At 45.3% G+C, this 26,434-nt stretch overlaps 1 protein-coding gene and 1 long non-coding RNA gene across 3 annotated transcripts in view; one reads left to right on the forward strand and one right to left on the reverse strand.

Moving 5' to 3' along the window:
* Positions 1-10,940: 10,940 nt before the first annotated feature.
* LOC127909826 (uncharacterized) lies at positions 10,941-26,229 on the reverse strand. Its single transcript, XR_008072455.1, has 3 exons — positions 26,012-26,229; positions 25,738-25,805; positions 10,941-11,206 (listed from the first exon to the last, which is right to left on the reverse strand). It is a non-coding gene; the product is annotated as an uncharacterized LOC127909826 (long non-coding RNA).
* Positions 11,779-26,434, forward strand: part of LOC118399138 (RNA-binding motif, single-stranded-interacting protein 3-like) — a 391,803-nt gene continuing 377,147 nt past the window's right edge. The window contains exons 1-2 of one of the 2 annotated variants that reach the window (XM_052471892.1): positions 11,779-12,332; positions 18,253-18,450. In XM_052471892.1, the coding sequence (XP_052327852.1) occupies positions 18,259-18,450 (192 nt within the window). In that variant the 5' untranslated portion in view covers positions 11,779-12,332; positions 18,253-18,258. Of the gene's footprint in view, positions 12,333-18,247; positions 18,451-26,434 lie in introns of both variants that reach the window. The other variant, XM_052471891.1, reaches the window with a different exon arrangement.

Raw genomic sequence — 26,434 nt, forward strand, 5'->3', positions numbered from 1 at the left:
TTTAGAGATTACTTTAAGAACTTTAGGGCCATAGCCTGTGTTCTGTAAGGTGACAAACTTGCAATAAGAAGTGTGCAAGTGCCCTCTAGTGGCTTAAATTCAGGGCCATACTGGCTGTAAAACAGTGTCCTCTTACCAAAGACTGGGTAATGGCCTGATAGTAGAGCCTTGGTCACTCAGTAAGTGTTAATTGGATCCATTTTCAACATGGAGTCCCCCAGCAGCTCCTGATGACTCTATGACAGGACCAGTTGGAGGCCAACTGTCTGATAAGTGTCTGCTAAGACCAAACCAGAGCTCTGTGTGCTAAAGCAGTTGACTGCTGCACAGCATGTCTTTGGGTATACAGCAAAGTTGTTACTATAACCATGCAAACAAATACAAACACATTAAACTTAATGCACATATGTCATGATGAAAAATATCCTTTAAAAGACCGGAACTCAGTCATAAATGGAAGTCATAAATGGAGAGTGCATTATGTCAGTTGTTCATACCAACATAAATACACCATTATCTTTCAAATAGGGCATATGTTGTGAGTCAGAAGGCTCTACCCTCATATTTTTAGGCATCTCTTCTGCTTACAGAATCATTGTTTTCCCATTGTCTGTTGTCTATTCAAACCACATGGAGATGCTGGACGGAAGGGAGAATGCTGGACGCTCAGCTGCATGGAACTGCCAACCCCACATATCCATCCCTGCCTGCATCCTCAGGCACTCCCTGGCACCTCAGCCCTTGGCTGCTCCTGAAAGAAAACAATTACCAATGGGGCGGAACAACAATGTCCAGAAAACATCTGTCTGCACCGGATGGATAGGGTGGTGAGGTGTCCATGTCTGCATATCTGCTGGTTTAAACCAAGCCCAGCCGGATGGGCATGCGTACAGTTACTCTACAGCAGACCGCCACAGATCTCTGATTCCACACAAAGCCTGTCTCCTTGGCGGTGGTTGCCGTTAACACAGACGAAAACCCAAATGTCGGAGCAGTTGTTCGTTTGGGTGGTTTCCATTCTTTTTGGATGATGCACCAGTATGAATTGCCCCTGAGTAGAGCCAAAGGATGTGTCCAAAAGGCTCCCAAATATTATTAAAAAGTAATGCACTATATTGGGTACAGGGTGCCATGTCTATGGGCTCTCGTCAAAAGTAGTGCACTATATAATAATAATAATAATAGGGGAAAAGGGTGCCATTTGGGATGCAATCCTGGTCTCTGGAAAAAAATAATGTTGATTTACTCTTAGCAAGCTATAACAAAAACCATTAATTTAAAAGTTTAACACACTTTGTGCACAAGGATTCATTTTAACAATGTACACTGGAAGAACTGTGCAGATACAAAGTTTGGTAACATAATTTTGGTAAAATCTCCCGTAGCTATTTATGTGACCACATTTTCCAAAAACACTGTTAAATATCTTCTGCGAATTAAGATTCAATGATGTCTGCAGAAGAATGGGGTGACATGAGACCTTGATTTAAAAAAATATATATTTTGGTTGTTGAACTACAGTAAGTGAAGTGGAGTGAAGTACATCCAGTAACTGAATTACGGTAAAGAAATTACATCATGGGTCCCAAATCTGTACTATACAGAAATGTATAATTATGGATATGAATATCATTCTCTTTCTGAATAGGTAGACAAATGCAATAACCTTTTGCATATTTGTTACCGACTGTGTCACGCCCTGGTTGTAGTATTTTGTCTTTTTCTTCATGTATTTGGTCAGGCCAGGGTGTGACATGGGTTTTTGTATGTGGTGTGTAGATAGTGGGATTGTAGCTTAGTGGGGTGTTCTAGGTTAGTCTATGGCTGTCTGAAGTGGTTCTCAATCAGAGGCAGGTGTTTATCGTTGTCTCTGATTGGGAACCATATTTAGGCAGCCATATTCTTTGGTTGGATTGTGGGTGATTGTCCTTAGTGTCTTGATGTCCTTAGTCTGTGTTAGTTTGCACCAGTTAAGGCTGTTTCGGTTTTCACTACGTTTATTAATATAATATAATAATATATGCCATTTAGCAGACGCTTTTATCCAAAGCGACTTGCATACATTCTACGTATGGGTGGTCCCGGGGATCGAACCCACTACCCTGGCGTTACAAGCGCCATGCTCTACCAACTGAGCTACAGTGTTTTGGATTCGTGTTACGTTGTGTGATTAAACATGGATCGCAATATACACGCTGCAGTTTGGTCCGACTCTCCTTCACCACATGAAAACCGTGACAGTATCACCCACCGTAAACGGACCAAGCAGCGTGTCAACAGGCAGGAGCTGCCCAAAGAGGAGCTGCGTATTAAGGATTTCTGGACATGGGAGGAAATCCTTGACGGGAGAGGACCCTGGGCTAAACCAGGGGAGTGTATCCGCCCAAAGGTGCAGCAGGAAAAGAGGAAACAGGAGCAGCCCAAAGAGGAGTACAGTATGGACTATACTTCTTGGGAGGAGATAGACAGGTGGGCGGTCGACCCAGGGAGAGTGCCGGAGCCCGCCTGGGATTCGATGGAGCAGTGCGCGGAAGGTTACAGGAGAATGAGGTTGGCGAAGCAAGCACGACGGCGCGGACGGAAGCCCGGGAATCAGCCCCAAAAATGTATTGGGGGGGGGGCTTACAGGGAGTATGGCAATGCCAGGTAGGAGACCTGCGCAAACTCCCTGTGCTTACCGGGGGGCTAGAGAGAGGCCACGCAGTTGTGGGTGAACAGGGAGTACAGGAGAGGGCTCAGAACGCACCCTTGTGGGGCCCCAGTGTTGAGGATCAGCGGGGAGGAGATGTTGTTGCCTACCCTGACCATCTGGGGGCGGCCCGTCACGAAGTCCAGTATCCAGTTGCACAGGGCGGGGTCGAGACCCAAGGTCTCGAGCTTGATGACGAGCTTGGAGGGTACTATGGTGTTGAATGCCGAGCTGTAGTCGATGAACAGCATTCTCACATAGGTATTCCTCTTGTCCAGATGGGTTAGGGCAGTGTTCAGTGTGGTTGAGATTGGGCGGTAAGCAAATTGGAGTGGGTCTAGGGTGTCAGGTAGGGTGGAGGTGATATGGTCCTTGACTAGTCTCACAAAGCACTTCATGATGACGGAAGTGAGTGCTACGGGGCGGTAGTCGTTTAGCTCAGTTACCTTAGCTTTCTTGGGAACAGGAACAATGGTGGCCCTCTTGAAGCATGTGGGAACAGCAGACTGGTATAGGGATTGATTGAATATGTCCGTAAACACACCGGCCAGCTGGTCTGCGCATGCTCTGAGGGCGCGGCTGGGGATGCCGTCTGGGCCTGCAGCCTTGCGAGGTTTAACACGTTTAAATGTCTTACTCACCTCGGCTGCAGTGAAGGAGAGACCGCATGTTTTCGTTGCAGGCCGTGTCAGTGGCACTGTATTGTCCTCGAAGCGGGCAAAAAAGTTATTTAGTTTGCCTGGGAGCAAGACATCCTGGTCCGTGACTGGGCTGGATTTCTTCTTGTATTCCGTGATTGACTGTAGACCCTGCCATATGCCTCTTGTGTCTGAGCCGTTGAATTGAGATTCTACTTTGTCTCTGTACGCTTAGCTTGTTTGATAGCCTTGCGGAGGGAATAGCTGCACTGTTTGTATTCCGTCATGTTACCAGACACCTTGCCCTGATTAAAAGCAGTGGTTCGCGCTTTCAGTTTCACGCGAATGCTGCCATCAATCCACGGTTTCTGGTTAGGGAATGTTTTAATCGTTGCTATGGGAACGACATCTTCAACGCACGTTCTAATGAACTCGCACACCGAATCGGCGTATTCATCAATATTGTTATCTGACGCAATACGAAACATATCCCAGTCCACGTGATGGAAGCAGTCTTGGAGTGTGGAGTCAGCTTGGTCGGACCAGCGTTGGACAGACCTCAGCGTGGGAGCCTCTTGTTTTAGTTTCTGTCTGTAGGCAGGGATCAACAAAATGGAGTCGTGGTCAGCTTTTCCGAAAGGGGGGCGGGGCAGGGCCTTATATGCGTCGCGGAAGTTAGAGTAACAATGATCCAAGGTTTTTCCACCCCTGGTTGCGCAATCGATATGCTGATAAATTTTAGGGAGTCTTGTTTTCAGATTAGCTTGTTAAAATCCCCAGCAACAATGAATGCAGCCTCCGGATAAATGGTTTTCAGTTTGCAAAGAGTTAAATAAAGTTTGTTCAGAGCCATCGATGTGTCTGCTTGGGGGGGGGATATATACATTTACATTTACATTTAAGTCATTTAGCAGACGCTCTTATCCAGAGCGACTTACAAATTGGTGCATTCACCTTATGACATCCAGTGGAACAGCCACTTTACAATAGTGCATCTAAATCTTTTAAGGGGGGTGAGAAGGATTACTTTATCCTATCCTAGGTATTCCTTAAAGAGGTGGGGTTTCAGGTGTCTCCGGAAGGTGGTGATTGACTCCGCTGTCCTGGCGTCGTGGGGAGTTTGTTCCACCATTGGGGGCCAGAGCAGCGAACAGTTTTGACTGGGCTGAGCGGGAACTGTACTTCCTCAGTGGTAGGGAGGCGAGCAGGCCAGAGGTGGATGAACGCAGTGCCCTTGTTTGGGTGTAGGGCCTGATCAGAGCCTGGAGGTACTGAGGTGCCGTTCCCCTCACAGCTCCGTAGGCAAGCACCATGGTCTTGTAGCGGATGCAAGCTTCAACTGGAAGCCAGTGGAGAGAGCGGAGGAGCGGGGTGACGTGAGAGAACTTGGGAAGGTTGAACACCTGACGGGCTGCGGCGTTCTGGATGAGTTGTAGGGGTTTAATGGCACAGGCAGGGAGCCCAGCCAACAGCGAGTTGCAGTATTCCAGACGGGAGATGACAAGTGCCTGGATTAGGACCTGCGCCGCTTCCTGTGTGAGGCAGGGTCGTACTCTGCGGATGTTGTAGAGCATGAACCTACAGGAACGGGCCACCGCCTTGATGTTAGTTGAGAACGACAGGGTGTTGTCCAGGATCACGCCAAGGTTCTTAGCGCTCTGGGAGGAGGACACAATGGAGTTGTCAACCGTGATGGCGAGATCATGGAACGGGCAGTCCTTCCCCGGGAGGAAGAGCAGCTCCGTCTTGCCGAGGTTCAGCTTGAGGTGGTGATCCGTCATCCACACTGATATGTCTGCCAGACATGCAGAGATGCGATTCGCCACCTGGTCATCAGAAGGGGGAAAGGAGAAGATTAATTGTGTGTCGTCTGCATAGCAATGATAGGAGAGACCATGTGAGGTTATGACATGGCCAAGTGACTTGGTGTATAGCGAGAATAGGAGAGGGCCTAGAACAGAGCCCTGGGGGACACCAGTGGTGAGAGCGCGTGGTGAGGAGACAGATTCTCGCCACGCCACCTGGTAGGAGCGACCTGTCAGGTAGGACGCAATCCAAGCGTGGGCCGCGCCGGAGATGCCCAACTCGGAGAGGGTGGAGAGGAGGATCTGATGGTTCACAGTATCGAAGGCAGCCGATAGGTCTAGAAGGATGAGAGCAGAGGAGAGAGAGTTAGCTTTAGCAGTGTGGAGCGCCTCCGTGATACAGAGAAGAGCAGTCTCAGTTGAATGACTAGTCTTGAAACCTGACTGATTTGGATCAAGAAGGTCATTCTGAGAGAGATAGCGGGAGAGCTGGCCAAGGACGGCACGTTCAAGAGTTTTGGAGAGAAAAGAAAGAAGGGATACTGGTCTGTAGTTGATGACATCGGAGGGATCGAGTGTAGGTTTTTTCAGAAGGGGTGCAACTCTCGCTCTCTTGAAGACGGAAGGGACGTAGCCAGCGGTCAGGGATGAGTTGATGAGCGAGGTGAGGTAAGGGAGAAGGTCTCTGGAAATGGTCTGGAGAAGAGAGGAGGGGATAGGGTCAAGCGGGCAGGTTGTTGGGCGGCCGGCCGTAACAAGACGCGAGATTTCATCTGGAGAGAGAGGGGAGAAAGAGGTCAGAGCACAGGGTAGGGCAGTGTGAGCAGAACCAGCGGTGTCGTTTGACTTAGCAAACGAGGATCGGATGTCGTCGACCTTCTTTTCAAATTGGTTGACGAAGTCATCTGCAGAGAGGGAGGAGGGGGGAGGATTCAGGAGGGAGGAGAAGGTGGCAAAGAGCTTCCTAGGGTTAGAGGCAGATGCTTGGAATTTAGAGTGGTAGAAAGTGGCTTTAGCAGCAGAGACAGAGGAGGAAAATGTAGAGAGGAGGGAGTGAAAGGATGCCAGGTCCGCAGGGAGGCGAGTTTTCCTCCATTTCCGCTCGGCTGCCCGGAGCCCTGTTCTGTGAGCTCGCAATGAGTCGTCGAGCCACGGAGCGGGAGGGGAGGACCGAGCCGGCCTGGAGGATAGGGGACATAGAGAGTCAAAGGATGCAGAAAGGGAGGAGAGGAGGGTTGAGGAGGCAGAATCAGGAGATAGGTTGGAGAAGGTTTGAGCAGAGGGAAGAGATGATAGGATGGAAGAGGAGAGAGTAGCGGGGGGAGAGAGCGAAGGTTGGGACGGCGCGATACCATCCGAGTAGGGGCAGTGTGGGAAGTGTTGGATGAGAGCGTGAGGGAAAAGGATACAAGGTAGTGGTCGGAGACTTGGAGGGGAGTTGCAATGAGGTTAGTGGAAGAACAGCATCTAGTAAAGATGAGGTCGAGCGTATTGCCTGCCTTGTGAGTAGGGGGAAGGTGAGTGGGTGAGGTCAAAAGAGGAGAGGAGTGGAAAGAAGGAGGCAGAGAGGAATGAGTCAAAGGTAGACGTGGGGAGGTTAAAGTCGCCCAGAACTGTGAGAGGTGAGCCGTCCTCAGGAAAGGAGCTTATCAAGGCATCAAGCTCATTGATGAACTCTCCGAGGGGACCTGGAGGGCGATAAATGATAAGGATGTTAAGCTTGAAAGGGCTGGTAACTGTGACAGCATGAAATTCAAAGGAGGCGATAGACAGATGGGTAAGGGGAGAAAGAGAGAATGACCACTTGGGAGAGATGAGGATCCCGGTGCCACCACCCCGCTGACCAGAAGCTCTCGGGGTGTGCGAGAACACGTGGGCGGACGAAGAGAGAGCAGTAGGAGTAGCAGTGTTATCTGTGGTGATCCATGTTTCCGTCAGTGCCAAGAAGTCGAGGGACTGGAGGGAGGCATAGGCTGAGATGAACTCTGCCTTGTTGGCCGCAGATCGGCAGTTCCAGAGGCTATATTTACAGCTGTGATTATAATCGAAGCGAATTCTCTTGGTAGATAATGCGGTCTACATTTGATTGTGAGGAATTCTAAATCAGGTGAACAGAAGGATTTGAGTTCCTGTATGTTTCTTTCATCACACCATGTCTCGTTAGCCATAAGGCATACGCCCCCGCCCCTCTTTTTACCAGAAAGATGTCTGTTTCTGTCAGCGCGATGCGTGGAGAAACCCGTTGGCTGCACCGCTTCGGATAGCGTCTCTCCAGTGAGCCATGTTTCCGTGAAGCAAAGAACGTTACAGTCTCTGATGTCCCTCTGGAATGCTACCCTTGCTCGGATTTCATCAACCTTGTTGTCAAGAGACTGGACATTGGCAAGAAGAATGCTAGGGAGCGGTGCACGGTGTGCCCGTCTCCGGAGTCTGACCAGAAGACCGCCTCGTTTCCCTCTTTTTCGGAGTCGTTTTTTGGGGTCGCTGCATGGGATCCATTCCGCTGTCTTGTTTAAAAGGCAGAACACAGGATCCGCGTTGTGAAAAACATATTCTTGGTCGTACTGATGGTGAGTTGACGCTGATCTTATATTCAGTAGTTCTTCTCGACTGTATGTAATGAAACCTAAGATGACCTGGGGTACTAATGTAAGAAATAACACGTAAAAAAACAAAAAACTGCATAGTTTCCTAGGAACGCGAAGCGAGGCGGCCATCTCTGTCGGCGCCGGAAGTAAAAAAAAAAAAAAAAAAAAAAAAGACATCTAAGTGAGAGAGAACAGCTCATTGAACATTATTCGCCCTATCAGAGCTGGTCAGGCTGTTATGTTATCCAGAGTGTTGGTGACTGCAACTGCGCTGTCAGATTTTCCATTCATAAATTCAGAGCTTTTCACATTCAGAGCTCACACTGGATGCTCTGGCTAGGGTTGATCCGAACCTCACAACGGCAGTCAAGCACCCAAGCTAACTGGCTAACTTGCCAGCTACTTCCAGACACATAATGAGAGAACAACCCACTCTGACCGTTTTACTCGCCATAGGTTAGGCTGTTTTCATGTTATCCAGAGCGTTGGTGACTGTAACTGTGCTGCTGGCAACAATTTAATATTTTTTTTGCTGACGTTTATTGACACCGGCCATCCCCCACATACAACACCCGTTCTGCCATTCACATTCTGTTAAAGGTCACCAGAGCACACACATCTCTGGGTCGCTCGTCTTTTCAGTTCGCTGAAGCTAGCGATTTAAACGAGCTTCAACCAACATTCAAACTGGACAGCTTTATCTCAATCTCTTCATTCAAATACTCAATCATGGACACTCTTACTGACACTTGTGGCTGTTTTGCGTGTATTGTTGTCTCTACCTTCTTGCCCTTTGTGCTGTTGCCTGTGCCTAATAATGTTGGTACCATGGTTTGGGCTGCAACCATGTTGTGCTGCTGCCATGTTGTGTTGCTACTATGTTGTTGTCAAGCTGTGTTGCTACTATGTTGTTGTCAAGCTGTGTTGCTACCATGCTGTGTTGTCATGTGTTGCTGCTATGTGGTTGTCTTAGGTCTCTCTTTATGCAGTGTTGTGTTCTCTCTTGTCGTGATGTGTGTTTGGAGGCCTTTTGCCTTTTGGTAGGCCGTCATTGTAAATAAGAATTTGTTCCTAACTGACATGCCTAGTTGAATAAAGGTTAAAAAATATATATAAATAGAATATTCAACGGGTGTTGAGCGTTCGTAAATTCATCAGTTATTCTGCGCTCTCTGGCATACTCAGACGAGAGTGCTCTGACATCTGTGTAGATGGCCAGACTGAATTTATGAACGCACCTGAAATGGCTACTTGCATATTTGAGTATTTTGTTTAGACATGTAGCTCGGTAAATAGTGAAGCATAATCTCAACTCATGACGTTACCACCCCGCATGAATCTGCAGGTAGCTAACCAACCAGGTTCTATGTTAGCTAGCTAACATTAGGCTATAGCTAGCTAAGCAAATGGCTCTGAGCTACGAATAATAAGCTAACATTAGGCTATAGGTAGCCAAGCGAATGTCTTTTTCTGTCAAAATTAGAAACGTGTAACATTTGAAAATGTAGCCAGCTAGACCATACATCATTCATGGTTGGACGCGTCTCCCGTTGGATGCCATGGTTGCCCTTCGTTTCGAAGATGGAACCTGGAGACAGGTGTTATCTTCATCTCCTTAGCTATCATACTCGAATTCCACTGATTTCCAAGCTCAGTCCTCCAGAAAGTGGAGAGCAACACTTATGCAGTTTTAATACAAGATACATTAAAAAAAGCAGTGTTAGACAGGATTACCTAGATATACTGACCAGCTCAAATAGACAGAAGCGTGCTATATGGAAGACCAATTCAAACTCATCTCTCGGCATGTCCAGCCCACTCATCAGCCAATCATGGCTAGCAAAGAAGGTTGTTGACTTTTTCTTTGGCTAAACCAACTAGGCTGGTAATTTAACCTTTTTATTCGTAATTACAGATGGTATACAAGTTTGTTATTAAGGCACATGAAAGTTCACATGTTCGAGAAGGCATTTCTGCCCAAAATAACGATAAAAAAAAAGATTACATTCAAACGGCTCTCCTGTGAAGTAGGAGACATCTATCTACACATGACACATCATTCTAATGAGCTCCGCCCCCAAACAAGACACCATTTGGCTGGTCCGGACCAGACCAAATCTGAACCAATCATAGATGTTTTTGTTTCACAAGTTTGGACATCACAGTCTAGCGCTATACAGTACAGTAGACTTCAGTACAGAAGAGTACAGTAAAGTAGATATGTACAGTACAGTATATTATACTGTACTCTACACTACACTAGTGTGCTGTACTGAACTCTACTGTACTTTTCTTTACTGTTCTGCACTTTGCTGTACTGTTCTCTACTGTGCCCTACTGTACTGTGCTGTCCAAACTTGTGTGACATCGACACATATGATTGGTTTAGATCAGTGGGTGAGGATGCTTGTTGCAGTAAATGGAAAGAGGGTAGGTGTCATTGAGAGCCGGGAGAGGTGACATTAACTGGAGAGAGAGAGAGAGAGAGAGTGAGCGATAGATAGAGTGTTTCACAGTCTTGCTTTGAGCACCAGACAACAGAAAGAGAAAGACAACAGTTATGAGCTGAACATAACAGTGTGTCAGTGGAAGGGAAGACAGTTGCAGGTGACCCAACTGTGGTTGGTGACTACTATGAGTTCCCATTGTAGCCAATTCTACTGCAGTAATTCCGTTACCGATTTGGAATTTTAATCATTTAATAATTCACAACCAAATGTGATATCAGTAAAAACATAACATGCTGACCAAACGCGGTTTGTCACCCACACCACACACGATCAGAACGCGCAGGTTGAAATATCAGACTTGATGCATGAAGATGACTGACTGCTGGTCTAGCTTGCTAGCTAATACTATGAAAGTATCATGTTGACATGATCAGTCCAATTAAAGCTACGGTAGATATAATGTGATTTGAGGTAATTTTATCTGTGGACAATGACCATGAGAATTCATGGACGGGCACTTCTAATGAAAGTCTATGGCAGCACCCAAGGTGCGTGAATTTTTGAGCTCTACCCGTGACGTAGTGTCCCCTTGAGTGACAGAACACTGAGCCAATCACGGCGCAACTAGAGAACATTACCAACCCCTATGCTCCGTATTTCCGCTGGCTGCCCCACCACCACAGAAAGCACTGACCTAGGCTGAAACACCTGCATTTCGGAGCTGCTTTTACTCAAGAAAGCAAAAAAAGAGACCATTTTTGTATGCTGCTTTATTAACTCAATTGTTAATTTATTTTACATTGTTTGCAAACTGATATGTGACATGTATTAATGCCAAAATAACATGCAAAACAGAATAAATGTTATTATTATTATATATTTTGGGCTAAACATGCCCTGAATGACCGTCGCCACTGCCAATTTGACATGCTCCTATGAAGTTCACGTTGGTGCTCATGGGTCCTTTTGCATGGAAATGTAAACATGTAGGTCTACTCCCCTCCTTGGAGATATTTTTCCTCTCGATGTCATCTCCCTGCAAAGCAAGTACTTTCAAGCTAATTAAATGGATTTAATACCAATAATAAAAGTATGTTGTTGCAACAGCATGTGTGGATATTGCAAAATGATTAAAAGTTATGCCAGCTCTCAAAAGACTAGCTCTGGGCAATTAGCAATGCTTACTGTAAGCAGAAAACAAATTACAATTTGTCAAATTACTTTATGGAAGTTTGTAGTTGCTTTACTTAATGTGCTTTATAAAAGTGTGTGTTGCCACCTTGTGGTTATAGCTTGCACCTTCCACAAATATAAAACATTTTGGTAGCAGTTATTACAACACAGAATAAAGTAATTACATGATAGAATGGTCACAGGTACTCTCATGCATTTCAACTATCACACATTCGGATCAAGGTGATTGCATGTAATTATACTGATGAAAAGCAAAACAAATATTTCTGAACTCAATCATCTGAATACATTTAAACTCATTGAAGACCCATTGCTGTCTAGAAAGTGGTATAGGTGAGCCTACAAGACTGTTGCTGACTTCTTGACCGTGACTTTTTTTGTGACCACTTTTATGAAGGTGATGAGGCCACCACGGTCAAGGGAAGAAGGATGGAATAATTCTGATTCAGGGCATGTGGTGGTACCAAAAACGCACCACCACATGCAAAATATTATTTTACCCAACAAGAAAGTACCACCACATGCCCTGAATCACGTTCTTCCACCCTCTTCCTTGTTGGTGGCCTCTCATCACCTTCATAAGTGGGTTGGTCCCGCACACTAACTCCGGCTCCATGGGAACCGGGACTTTTTGACGAAGAGCTCGGTTGAACCGCAAAGAGGAGGAAGATTTGTGACAGCGCACAAGGAAGGACACGGATGCTCGTTACACGACAGTTCGTGTGGGTAGACCGTGCCTTATCGGCAGTGTGGCGAACCGAACCGCAGCCTCTTCTACGGTTGTTTTTTTGACGGAGAATGTATCATACTCACCTCTACTCAATGAACCTACCTTGAGCTTATTATTTTGTTGTGGTTTTCGGCGTCAAAGCGACAGAGATGGAAAGCAAGTTAGCCAGCACTACTCCATCTTCCTCTTCATTTGATATGCAGCTACTGACATAACCAGGGGCGCTGAAGTGATAGAGGTATTTCGGTGTTCTGGCGACGTGTTTCTGTTAGCTACGTTGAATACATTGGCTGTTGAAAATGCTATCCTCACTAGCTTACTAGGTACAGGTAGACTATGTCCAATAGGCTATGTTCACCGAAATGTACATATGACATTATGCCATAGAGACCTCTGATGATATACTGTTAAGGGTTTATACACATTTTCCATGACTGCTCCATGACTTTTAACCAAATTGTCATGACTATTATTATAGCCTACATGAAAAAGTAAGCATTATTGACACTGGAAGGCAGCTGTGTCTGATCCCATGTAGACCTAACATATCTTGCCTTTGTGACATTGATCAAGGCATGTAACCCCCCACAAGGTAAAAACTGTACTGTTAGTTACATGTGGTCAGACCTCCAGCTGGAGAACTCCTGGGTTGTAGGCTTGGAAAAAGCCAAGTCTGCTTATCAAGGTGCTGTTGAGCAGCTGATGATTAGAGGAGATGGCACGTGGGTACCTGCTTCTATAAACCAATGAGGAGATGGGAGACTTGCAGCGCCATCTGCATCAGAAATAGGAATGACTTCTATTTTAGCCCGTGGCAACTCAGACGCTCGTTGGCGCACGTGAGCAGTGTGGGTGCAATAATTGAATAACATGGATTTCTACATTTATTTTGCAATGCTCGCGCAAGCGATGTGTCTGGTCTGGTCGGTATGTTAGACCGATGACGTGTTTCTATGGTCCTTCTGTAGCTCAGTTGGTAGAGCATGGCGCTTGTAACGCCAGGGTAGTGGGTTCGATTCCCGGGACCACCCATACGTAGAATGTATGCACACATGACTGTAAGTCACTTTGGATAAAAGTGTCTGCTAAATAGCATATATATATATTCTATGCATGAGCATAGCCAGCCAAGTCGCCATGAAATCGCATATAAGTGTAATAGAGGATTTCTATTGGAGAAGTAGTTTCTGCCTATCTTCATACTGTACTTTCTTTGACTTTTTATAGACAGTATGCAATTCCCCCCGAATTATAAGTGTCGGTATGGCGCTCTGGACAGCTCCGGCCCAAGTTAAGCACTGACATACATAGCCTACAATTAAGATTGTTTTATTTCATTATGTCAATTGGGCATTATAACAAGCCTAGGTTTTTAATGGACAAATAACCCTACATTTGTCCATTTACCTTGTTTTCTCAGTCACACATCGTGAGCAGTCATTTCAACATAACGTGGGAAAATGCTAGGGTCTGGTAGGCTATTGTGGTTGAAGCCTAGTTTAAAAAAATATTGTACCCTAGGTTAAATCAACAGAAAGTTAATGTTATATTCCTTCAGAACTTCTAGCTTACCAGGTTCCGCAAGACTGACTTGGATGGAATTAGTGATTTATCACATTAATATGTATAGCCTAGATACCTGTAAAGCTCACAATGTGGGACAAGAAAGGCAGTTGATAGGCCTGACATCTAGGTTTTACAAACCAACTTTCCCTATACTTTTTTAAAGAGGTTGTTTGTCAAAGAAAATGTCCTCCAACTTGAGACATCAGGGTCTTTCCACATGATTTCAGTTAATTTCTTACTGCACCCCTTTTGATTTGATGGTGGAAGTGGTCAGAAAGTGCCTTTGGTCCTGAATGCCAAAGCATTCAGGAGATAGAGGAACTCAAAGTTGACCGATTTTGTATACCCCACACTACCATGAGACGTCCATGTCGTAATTAATCACTGAAAAAGATAAATGGTTGAGTTTGATATTCTTTGAAAGCTTACAAACAGGATTGTGAAATTATTCAATGATTTCACAGAGAGAAAAAAAATGAATTAAACAATTACCTTTTTTAAGCTTTAACGTCAATTATCTAAAAATGCCGTAAACAGAATTTTTGTTTATTTTCACAAATGTTGTCGTTTAGACTGGAGGTCAACCGATTAATCGGAATGGCCGATTAATTAGGGCAGATTTCAAGTTTTCATAACAATCGGTAATTGGCATTTTTGGACACCGATCATGGCCAATTACATTGCACTCCACGAGGAGACTGCTGGCAGGCTGACTAGCTGTTATGCAAGTACTGCAAGGAGTGCAGCAAGGTAAGGTGCTAGCTAGCATTAAACGTATCTTATAAAAAAACAATCAATCTTAACATTATCACCAGTTAACTACACATGGTTGATGATATTACTAGTTTATCTAGCTTGTCCTTGTCACGCCCTGACCATAGTTTGGTTTGTATGTTTATATGTTTTATTTGGTCAGGGTGTGATCTGAGTGGGCATTCTATGTTGTATGTCTAGTTTGTTTATTTCTGTGTTTGGCCTGTTATGATTCTCAATCAGAGGCAGGTGTTAGTCATTGTCTCTGATTGGGAACCATATTTAGGTAGCCTGTTTTGTCATTGTGGGTTGTGGGTGATTGTCTTATGTTATGTTGCGTGTTAGCACAGTGGTTCATCAGCGTCACGGTTGTCACGTTGTTGTTTTGTAGTGTTCAGTTTTTCCATTAAAATGACCAACACTTACCATGCCGCATCTTGGTCCGACAAAGAGGAGGAAATCTGCCGTGACAGTCCTGCGTTGCATATAATCGATGCGGTGCCTGTTAATTTATCATTGAATCATAGCCTACTTCGCCAAATGGTTATTTAAAAAGCGCATTCACGAAAAAAAACACTCTTGTTGCACCAATGTGTACATAACCAGGCAATATTATGTGAAGATGCTGGTGGAAACAGGTACAAAAGTATCTATCCACAGTAAAAGTAGTCCTATATCGACATAACCTGAAAGGCCGCTCAGCAAGGAAGAAGCCACTGCTCCAAAACCGCCATAAAAAAGCCAGGCTACGGTTTGCAACTGCACATGGGGACAACGGTCGTACTTTTTGGAGAAATGTCCTCTGGTCTGATGAAACAAAAATAGAACTGTTTGGCCATAATGACCATCATTATGTTTGAAGGAAAAAGGGGGAGGCTTGCAAGCCGAAGAACCCCATCCCAACCATGATGCTGGGGTGGCAGCATCATGTTGTGGTGCACTTCACAAAATGTACTTGTTAAACCCCAAGCATACTTCCAAAGTTGTTGCAAAATGGCTTAAGGACAACAAAGTCAAGGTATTGGAGTGCCCGAACACCCTGAACTCAATCCTATAGAACATTTGTGGCCAGAACTGAAAAAGCGTGTGAAAGCAAGGAGGCCTACAAACCTGACTCAGTTACACCAGCTTTGTCAGGAGGAGTGAGCCAAAATTCACCCAACTTATTGTGGGAAGCTTGTGGAAGGCTACCTGAAACATTTGACCCAAGTTAAACAATTTAAAGGCAATGCTACCAAATACTTATTGAGTGTATGTAAACTTCTGACCCACTGGGAATGTGATGAAAGAAATAATAGCTGAAATAAATAATTCTCTCTACTATTATTCTGACATTTCACATTCTTAAAATGAAGTGGTGATCCTAACTGTCCTAAAACAGGGAATTTGTATTTGGATTAAATGTCAGGAATTGTGAAAAACTGAGTTTAAATGTAGTTGGCTAAGGTGTATGTAAACTTCTGACTTCAACTGTATATGAAGTGTAACATTGGGATGCAAACACAGAATTGAATACATGTCAACTCTATGTCTGACATGGTACAGGTGTGTTCTTCTTTTTTTCTACCACATGTATACTTTTGTTTCAAAGTAGATGTGGTTAAGACGACCAACCCACTCTGTGTGACCCTGATTTAGCCTATTGCAATAAAATTATTTATTCATGTTTCGGCATTCAGGTCCAAGAAGTCACTTTCAGAAAGTTATCGACATCATATGGAACGACAATTACATTCACCAGCATTTGGGTATTTTTATAGACTACATTGTAATACATACCGAGGGCTAAATAATTCATTTTTTTTGTCGTGGAGTTAGATGAATCTACAAAATGATTTACTAATAGGAGGACAGTTAAGTCCAATATGCCCAGTATATTGCCCACCATGATATTGAGAGTTGCTTTTTTGTTGTTGAATATATACCCTCTTTGGCCTTTTGGAGAAAAAAAAATGATTGTATTTCTGTGCACTGAGCTAATGCTATGATGGAGCTCTGATACCTTTTGGAGAGGCCAAATATTCAGGTAGCTTTCAACAATTTGGTCACTCATCAAAACTGAGCTGATTTCTACGGTTCACATTAAGTAATCCAAAACCCGTCTGAGGTAGGCCATTTGGAAGGCAACATATTTTTGTGTGTATTCGTGTTCCTACATGTACAGTACCAGTCAAAAGTTTGGACACGCCTACTCATTCGTGTTTTTCTTTCTTTTTACATTAGAGTAGTAGTGAAGACATAACACTGAAATAACACATATGGAATCATGTAGTAACCAGAAAAGTGTTAAACAAATCAAAATATATTTTATATTTGAGATTCTTCAAATAGCGAAACTTTGCACACTCTTGGCATTCTCTCAACGAGCTTCATGAGGTAGTCACCTTGAATGCATTTCAATTAATAGGTTCAAATAACTTGTCAAAAGTTAAATTGGGAATTTCTTTCCTTCTTAATGCGTTTGAGCCAATCTGTTGTGTTGTGACAAGGTAGGGGTGGTATACAGAAGATAGCCCTGTTTGATAAAAGACCAAGTCCATATTATGGCAAGAACAGCTCAAATAAGCAAAGAGAAACAACAGTCCATCGTTACGTTAAGACATACAGGTCAGTCTGGAAAATTTCAAGAACTTTCTTCAAGTGCAGTTGCAAAAACCATCAAGCTCTATGATGAAGCTGGCTCTCATGAGGACCGCCACAGGAAATGAAGACCCAGAGGTACCTCTAATGAACTTATTCTCTGCAGCAGAGTTACTAGCCTCAGAAATTGTAGCCTAAATAAATGCTTCACAGAGTTCTAGTAACAGACACATCTCAACATCAACTGTTCAGAGGAGACTGCGTGAATCAGGCCTTCATGGTCAAATTTCTGCTACTAATGGACACTAATAATAAGAAGAGACTTACTTGCTTCGCCCAAGAAACACAAGCAATGGACATTAGACCGGTGGAAATCTGTCCTTTGGACTGATGAGTCCAAATTTGAGATTTTTGGTTCCAACCGCCGTGCCTTTGTGAGACACAGTGTAGGCGAACAGATGATCTCTGCATGTGTGGTTCCCACTGTGAAGCATGGAGGAGGAGGAGGTGTGATGGTGTGGTGGTGCTTTGCTGGTGACACTGTCAGTGATTTATTTAGAATTCAAGGAACTCTTATCCAGCATGGCTACCACAGCATTCTGCAGCGATACGCCATCCCATCTGGTTTGTACTTAGATGGGGCTATCGTTTGTTTTCAACAGGACAATGACCCAACACACCTCCAGGCTGTGTAAGGGCTATTTGACCAAGAAGGAGAGTGATGGAGTGACTCGGCATTCTCTTGACCTCAACCCAATTAAGATGGTTTGGGATGAGTTGGACCGAAGAGTGAAGGAAAGCAGCCAACAAGTGCTTAGCATATGTAGGAACTCCTTCAAGACCTTTCGAAAAGCATTCCAGGTGAAGCTGGTTGAGAGAATGCCAAGAGTGTGCAATGCTGTCATCAAGGCAAAGGGTGGCTACTTTGAATATTCTAAAATCTATTTTCATTTGTTTAACACTTTTTTGTTTACTACATGATTCCAAATGTGTTATTTCAAAGTTTTGATGCCTTCACAATTATTGTACAATGTAGAAAATAGTAACAATAAAGAAAAACCCTTGAATGAGTAGTTGTGTCCAACCTTTTGACTGGTACTGTATATTATGTGCACATGCGCTTGCAGGTGTGTGACTATGTGTCTACCAGTTTGTCAGCTGTGTGAATTTGTGTATCCTATTTATTTTCCCTCTGACTCTATGGTTCTTTCTCTCCCCACTCCCTTCTCACTCTCTAACTCCTTTGGATGGCAGTGCAGCGGAAGATGGACATCCGGAGTGGCATACAAAAGGCAGTGGAGCCCTTCCCTACCTCTCTCCCCTCCTCCCCTCAACAGTCGGGTGCCCATCAGCAGAGCGAGCCGGAGGACAGCCAGGCAGACCGGAGCGCCAGGCCCACCGCTGACAACCACAGCAAGGACACCCAGCCAGCCGCCGGCCACCGAGACGACAAAAAAGTAAGTCTCTCCTTTCCTTTCTCCTTCCACATCACCTGTGTGTGTGAGTGTATGTCTGTGTGTTAACGTGCGTTAACACACAGGGGGTGGTGGGGGGGCTGCCTCCAATGCACTGTTTCTGTTTGCAGAAAAGGCTCCCTCTAATGCTAAAAAGAGACAGACTTGATCGCTTGGCTGTTTAGTACTTCTCACCTGTGTGTGTGTGTGTGTGTGTGTGTGTGTGTGTGTGTGTGTGTGTGTGTGTGTGTGTGTGTGTGTGTGTGTGTGTGTGTGTGTGTGTGTGTGTGTGTGTGTGTGTGTGTGTGTAGTATTGTTACAGTTATAGCTATCTGGGAAATCCATTGATTATTCAAGGGTACATTTAATGTGGTAATGTGTGCCCAGTTTGTATTGACTAGTTTCTTTGGGTGTGTTGAAGTAATTAATTGGCCTCAGCTACAGTAGTTAGTTATCTTACAGCTGCTAGCATGCATCATTTTACGATAAGCTGTGGGCATGGTTGTCTAAACATTTTTGCATTAATGGTGCTGCCAGTAATTTCGACTGGCTGGCATAATTGCGGAACAGCAAAATGCCATCCAATGCCACGCAAAGATAAAATGAAACTGGGACTAAATTGGTGGTTTCAAAGGTATGCAATGTGCATGTTAAAAGCAATGAGTCAAGGTACTTTTGCTTTTCATTGGCAATGCATTGAGTAGAATGCTCAGTCCAAAAATAACGTTTGAAACAATAGTGACGAAACATGCAACCCGTGAATTTTGTACTGTATTCTACTGTACTGCTATAATCTACTGTACTGTACTGAACTTTACTCTACCCTACTCTACTCTACTCTGCTGTGCTTTTCTGTACTGTATTGTACTGCACGGTACTTTACTGTGCTCTGCTATGCTGCGCTGTGATGTCCAAACTTCTGAAACCTGAGGAGAATGACGGTCATATCCATAATTGGGATGTAAGTCTTGCCATGGCAAGTCATTGATTTGAAGCTCAAGGTCATGTGAAGTCTGGCGTCATGGTGAAGAAAGGAAACGGTCCAGATGAAGTTATAGTTCTCTGATTACTTCTCCTTGGCTTTGGCCATATAGATTCAGTATTGTATTTATGGTGTGCAATATTGTAGACTCCTCTCTCTCTCTCTCTCTCTCTCTCTCTCTCTCCATTGTTGTTTGTGTTGCTTCTGCTGGGGTAATGAGGCGTCCAGTGTGCTTTGAGAGAGCCAAGATACTACATCTGTAACAATAGCAGCATCAACATTTGTCGCTCGCCTCTTGGTGGGTGGCCCTAAGGATACAACACTTCAATGTGGTGCATTGGCCAATGGCCCTTTGTGTCTGTGTCCTAACCCTGTGTGTGTGTGTGTGTGTGTGTGTGTGTGTGTGTGTGTGTGTGTGTGTGTGTGTGTGTGTGTGTGTGTGTGTGTGTGTGTGTGTGTGTGTGTGTGTGTGTGTGTGTGTGTGTGTGTGTGTGTGTGTGTGTTAGTGTGTGTGTGTGTGTGTGTGTGTGTGTGTGTGTGTGTGTGTGTGTGTGTGTGTGTGTGTGTGTGTGTGTTAGTGTGTATGTGAGGGAGGGAGGGAGGGAGGGAGAGAAAATAAGAAAGTGTGTGTGTGTTTCTGTCGAATTCAGTGCAGACACCACTGCCTGAAATGTTGTTCGGGCTGCCCCGAGGTCTGTGCCTTTCACACCAGCTGCAGCGCTATCATCGATTCGTTTGGAGAGTTTATTCATCAAGATGTCATCGGTGGAAGTGGACCAATGTTTTGTTCCCTGTTAAACTGGGCTCGCCTCTAGACTGCCCTCATGTTTATTAGTGATTCATCATAAACTGTGGGCACTGGGAACAGCCTCCAGGGCTTTTGGTACTGATTCTGAACAGCCTATTTGCTGTATGGCATAGCTCTGCTCTCAGTCTGTCTTTACGGCTGTGTTTATGACTGTGGTAGCTTAGCTGAGACTGTAGTGGTTCCTACAGGACACGGATGTGGAACGTTGGTCCTACATCTTAGCTTTAGATGTACAGCTGTGACAGGGAAATAAATACAAGGTGTAGAAATCAAACCACCCTTAGTGCCGAGTGATTCTTGCTTTTTGAGGTCGGTTCAGTTTTGATTGTGTGTATTACATACGTTTTAGGTCTATTTGATAACTTTATTATTTCATTCCAAGTCATCATCTCATCTCTATAGAGCTGCTGCCTATGCTATCTCACAAAATCGCTATTTTAGTAGTTCTTCAAAGTAAATAAGACACACTTTTGTGACTGCCGAATACCAACTATCAATCTTAGACCATGTATTTTTAGGTAGAGATACCTCGCGAAGCAACTGCTCTCTATCCCTCTCGATCACGCGTTCTTCTGTCTCTTCTCTCCATCTCAGACCGGACAAGTAGGCGTGCATTGGATTATGGTCACTGTAGTTAATTACCACGTTTTCTGCACTAAGTTATGTAGAATATTGGCCTGTTGGAAACTACAGCTCCCTGTTACATCAGTTCGGGCTTGATCTGATTTATCTCTAGATAAACTGTACAACAGACTGAAATGGAAGTCAAATAACTGAACTGATGTCAGTCATTATACTTCCTTCACTGTGTTCTTCTGGACTTGATGTTTTGTCTCATTGCAGCAGACAGTCTCTGTTGAACTCACACAGAATGCTAAGCTAGCTGGGCACCATGCTCTGCTGAGCTATGTTGCTGATTTGTCATTTTTATATAGACAGTCTAATTACCTTTAACTCATTAACGGCACCGGAAGGTAGAATGTCCACCAATAAGCACAAAGCTTTAAACCACACACAGGAGTTGGGCTGTTTTTCTAACTATGCTGCATTTTTGTGAATGTATATTTCTGTTCTCACAGAAACCAATGTTGCAGATGTCATAAACATATAATGCAGGGTGAGAATTCAGAAGATTGGTCAAGATTGGTCTGTTTTCATTAAGGACGACTCATTTGGGAGAAAGCTTTTAAACACGGAGTGGAATTGTTATACTGGCAATTATGTCTGGAGTATTTGATTACAAAGATGACAAACATGCTAATTTATAAAGTGAGGTTACAAATTACATTCCAATTGCTCACCACGCAAACTGTGTGTGTTTGAAAATAAAACAAAAGCCATAGCGTGAGCAAAACGAATGTTTAGCAGATGAGATTGACTTTATTTCCATTTCAATTTTTAGCCAGATAGAATAGGTTTTCTGGTGAAATTTGACTCTGCTTTAATCTCAATGCTTTATTAGGAAACTATTACAGGGAAAGATGGTGGGGGGGTATTTTTTTATGGTTTGTTGGCCAGGTGCTTTCGATCTACCCGTTAACGCCTTGGGTCTATGGATTCCCTGATTCCCAGTCAGCCTTACTGAAGCTCCAGAACAGATGGTCTCTTACTGTATGGTTCAGCTAGATAAATCCCAAGCTGTATGGTTCAGCTAGATAAATCCCTAGCTGTATGGTTCAGCTAGATAAATCCCTAGCTGTATGGTTCAGCTAGATAAATCCCTAGCTGTATGGTTCAGCTAGATAAATCCCTAGCTGTATGGTTCAGCTAGATAAATCCCTAGCTGTATGGTTCAGCTAGATAAATCCCTAGCTGTATGGTTCAGCTAGATAAATCCCTAGCTGTATGGTTCAGCTAGATAAATCCCTAGCTGTATGGTTCAGCTAGATAAATCCCTAGCTGTATGGTTCAGCTAGATAAATCCCTAGCTGTATGGTTCAGCTAGATAAATCCCTAGCTGTATGGTACAGCTAAATAAATCCCGAGCTGTATGGTTCAGCTAGACAAATCCCTAGCTGAACCAGTGATAGTGTTTAACACCGGTGGCTGTCGTTAAAGCTACTGGCTAATTATTCTATGAAAATAGAATAGCTGTGAAGTATAGTGGTATTTTCAACCTCTTCCTGGAACAGAGAGAAGCTGCGAAGCGTTGTGTGCTCCCCGTGACGGATACTCAGTATCAAGCCCAGGTGTTTGTTATGTACCTTTTTGCCGGGCTTCATTGACTGCATTTGACACTTTTACTGCATTGCTCGTTTGACATTGACTTGTTGTGACTGTGTAATAGCTCAAAGGTGCAAGTCGTTCATCCATTGGAGATTTGACAGTCAAGTTATGTGTGTGTATCTCAAGTCAGTATTCTGCATCCTCCCCTCATCACACACACGCACGCACACACATTCGACAAACCTTATTAGCCGCTGCCACAACTCATTTGTCCCTCACCTTTCGGTCTAAGCATCTTGGAGCAAGGGGTTGCTCTCCGCCGCAAAGTGGGCTCCTTTTAGGGTTTTTATTCGCTCTAAAGGAGAGCGATGGCAAAGGGCCGGCCATCCCATACTCTTGTCCAGATCAGTGATTTTTCCCCCTAAAATAGCCCTGCTGTCAGCTTGCCTTAGGAACTCTGGCCTCTGAGAGGCTGTTAATGGGATCAGTGCTTGCTGGAGTGTGCGGCTCAGTGGGAAGACATGGTGCTGGTGAGTCCTCTTTTGATGGGATCACGGCTTGTTCCTAATCCCCCTCTGACCCGTCTAACCTAAGGGACTAGATCCAGGGGTACCACCCGTTCCCCACTTCTCCTCGCTACATTTTACATACAGTTGTTTCACAAATGGAACAGTGGTGGTGTTAATGTATTAGCCTCGCAGTAGAATTCTTGCACTGCCCTTCGCATGGAGAGAGTCGTTCTTCTTGTTAATATTGAGTTGCACCCCCTTTTCCCCCCCCAGAACAGCCTCAATGTCACGACTTCCACCGAAGTTGGTGCCTCTCCTTGTTCAGGCGGCGTTCGGCGGTCGACGTCACCGGTTTTCTAGCCGCCACCCACCTATGTTTCATTGTCCATTTGTTTTGTCTTTATTGTACACACCTTGATTCCATTCCATTCCATTATTATTTATTCCCTATTTAACCCTCTGGTTCCCACATGGTTTTGTGCGTGTTTGTTCATTGTTAAGTTTCGCTATTTCTGTGAGCTGGAGTCTTTTCCCTGCATGGAATTAGTTTTGTTGTTTATTCGAGTAAAGTTTTAAAAAATACTCAGTTCTGTGTCCTGCGCCTGACTCCGCCCTACCGGCTGCACATTGACACTTGACAGAAACACGCACCTAAATATGGAGTCAGCAGGTGCACCCAGTCCTCCGTTACCGGTGGAGGAGCGCGTCCAGCACGCGACGATGCTCCAACATCTTGGCACAGCCATGGATCGCGTGCTGCACACCATGGAGCGATGGGAGAGAGGGGGTTTTCCCACAACACCATCAACTTCACCCCAACCTGTCACCTGGACCCAGTGGGATTTGGCTCTCGCTCCTGAGGGCATATGATGGGACGGGTGCCAGGGGTTCCTGCTCCAGTTGGAGCTCAACCTGGCGACCGTCCACCCGGCTCCCTCGGGACACGAGAGCGTGTCCGCCCTCATCTCCTGTTTGTCGGGGAGAGCACTTGAGTGGGCCAATGCCGTATGGGGGAGAGAAGGCACAGCGTTGGTCCACTATGAGGATTTTACCCGCCGCTTCCGGGCGGTCTTCGATCATCCACCTGAGGGGAGAGCGTTTGTTCCATCTTAGACAGGATGAGGAGCGCACAGGACTTTGCACTGGCCTTCAGGACCCTGGCAGCCAGCGTGGGATGGAATGAAGGGGCCCTGAACAACCATTACCGGTGCAGTCTATGTGAGGACTTTCATCAGGAGCTGGCATGCAGGGACACCACCCTTACCCTCGACCAGTCGGTGGTTTATCCACCTGGCTGGATAACCTATGGAGCTCGGAGGTGCTGCTCTGAGGGTGACCGGAAGGGGGGCCATTTCCTGCACCACATGTGGCCACAGAGGACACACTGCTGGTCGGTGCTGGAGAGGTTCCCCAGGAAGTCGAGGCAGCAGGCAGGGCACAGGTGGATCATCCCAGGTGAGTAGGCACCCGACTCACCCAGAGCTCCCTGTTGTGCACATGTGTGTGTGTATAGAATTTCCGGAGTTTTCCCCACATTCCCAGCATAAGGCGCTAGTAGATTCAGGCGCAGCTGGGAACTTTATTGACCGTTCATTTGCACTTTGTTTAGGGATCCCCATTGTTCCTGTTGATGTGCCCTTCCCTGTACATGCCTTAGATAGTCGTCCATTGGGGTCGGGGCTGATTAGGGAGGCCACTGCTCCACTATGTATGATAACGCAGGGGGATCATGAGGGGAGAATTAGTCTCTTATTATTCTCCTGCGTTTCCCGTGGTGTTGGGCCTTCCCTGGTTGGCCTATCATGACACCACTATTTCGTGGCAACAGAGGGCTCTCAAGGGAGGGTCACGTAGGTGCTTAGAGAGATGTATAGGTGTTTCCATCGGTGCAACTACAGTGGAGAGTCCAAACCAGGTCTCCACTGTGCACATCCCCTCTGAATATGCCGACAGAAGGCGACTCATCTACCACCCCATCGACGGGGGGATTGTGTGATAAATCTCCTGGTAGACGCTGCACTTCCCAGGAGTCACGTGTATCGTGTGTCACAGGAGGAGACGGCGGCTATGGAAACATATGTCACCGAATCTCTGGGACAGGGATACATTCGGCCTTCCACTTCACCTGCCTCCTCGAGTTTCTTTTTCGTGAAGAAGAAGGATGTCGGTCTGTGCCTGTGTATTGACTATCGAGGCATCAATCCGATCACTGTGAGGTACAGTGACCCGCTGCCTCTCATAGCCAGTGCGATCGAGTCAATACACGGGGCGCACTTCACTAAATTGGATCTCAGGAGCGCGTACAATCTGGTGCGTATCCCGGAGGGGGATGAGTGAAAGACGGCATTTAGTACCACCTCTGGGCACTATGAGTACCTCGTCATGCCGTACGGGTTGATGAATGCTCCATCCATCTTCCAATCCTTTGTAGACGAGATTTTCCGGGACCTGCACGGGCAGGGTTTAGTGGTGTATATCGACGACATTCTGATACACTCCGCTACACGCGCCGTGCATGTGTCCCTGGTGCGCAAGGTGCTTGGTCGACTGTTGGAGCATGACCTGTACGTGGCCTGTTCATCATGACCAAAATTGGTGGTTGCATGTTTAACTAACGCCATGTTTAGCTCGTTGGCTGCTTATTTCACTTCATAAAGGGGCCTTGTAGGTGATCGCCTCTGCTCTGAACCTGAACGTCCTATATTTTACAATTGTAGACAAGATATACAGCACATAGAATTCTCTGAGATACTTTTACTACCCTCAGTGTAAAGTCATGACCAAAAACATGAAACAATTATTAAGACTTTTCCAACCCTTCTTACCTAATGAGGAATTAGTTTCTCCATTTTAAACATAGCTTCAGCACCTGCTCTTTGAAGGTCTTGTCGATCTGGGGAAGAAACAGCTGTCAGATGATCACTCCTGACAATATTAACAATGGATGTACAGAACAAACTCGAGCCCTTGTTGTGGTACTTATTCAGACAAGTGTCAGATCTGCTCATACACACATGTGCGGTAAAGTAACCTTACTGTAGCATCACTACCCCACTTAGTTTCCCCCAGTTGTTGGCTTAAAGAATTTCAGGCTGATACCTGGAAGACTATATTCAGAATAGTATTCTGGTAGTAGCCATCTTGATCAGTATCTGGCTCCATATCTTTCTGCCCGCCCGCCCTGTCCGTCTGCAGAGCCTCGTGCAGCCAGCCTGTAATGTTGGCCTGTGGAAGGGTGAGAAAGAGCGAGTGTAAGCCTCTCTATCTGCACACCTCGTCCTGGTTTGTCATAATAACAACTCTGGGGCACCCATCATCTCCACACTGGAACATGTAATTACAGTGGGATATATGGTTGAGAGAACCATGTATATGCTGTACTGTAATGTGGACATTCACACATAGAGCAATGCACGCACGCACGGCACAGCACGCACGCAAGCACGCACACACACACACACACACACACGCACACACACACACACAACAACATTTTACACACAGATAGCCATAAACTCACTC

The sequence above is a fragment of the Oncorhynchus keta genome, chromosome 20 (genome assembly GCF_023373465.1).
Source record: "Oncorhynchus keta strain PuntledgeMale-10-30-2019 chromosome 20, Oket_V2, whole genome shotgun sequence".
Lineage (NCBI taxonomy): Eukaryota > Metazoa > Chordata > Actinopteri > Salmoniformes > Salmonidae > Oncorhynchus > Oncorhynchus keta.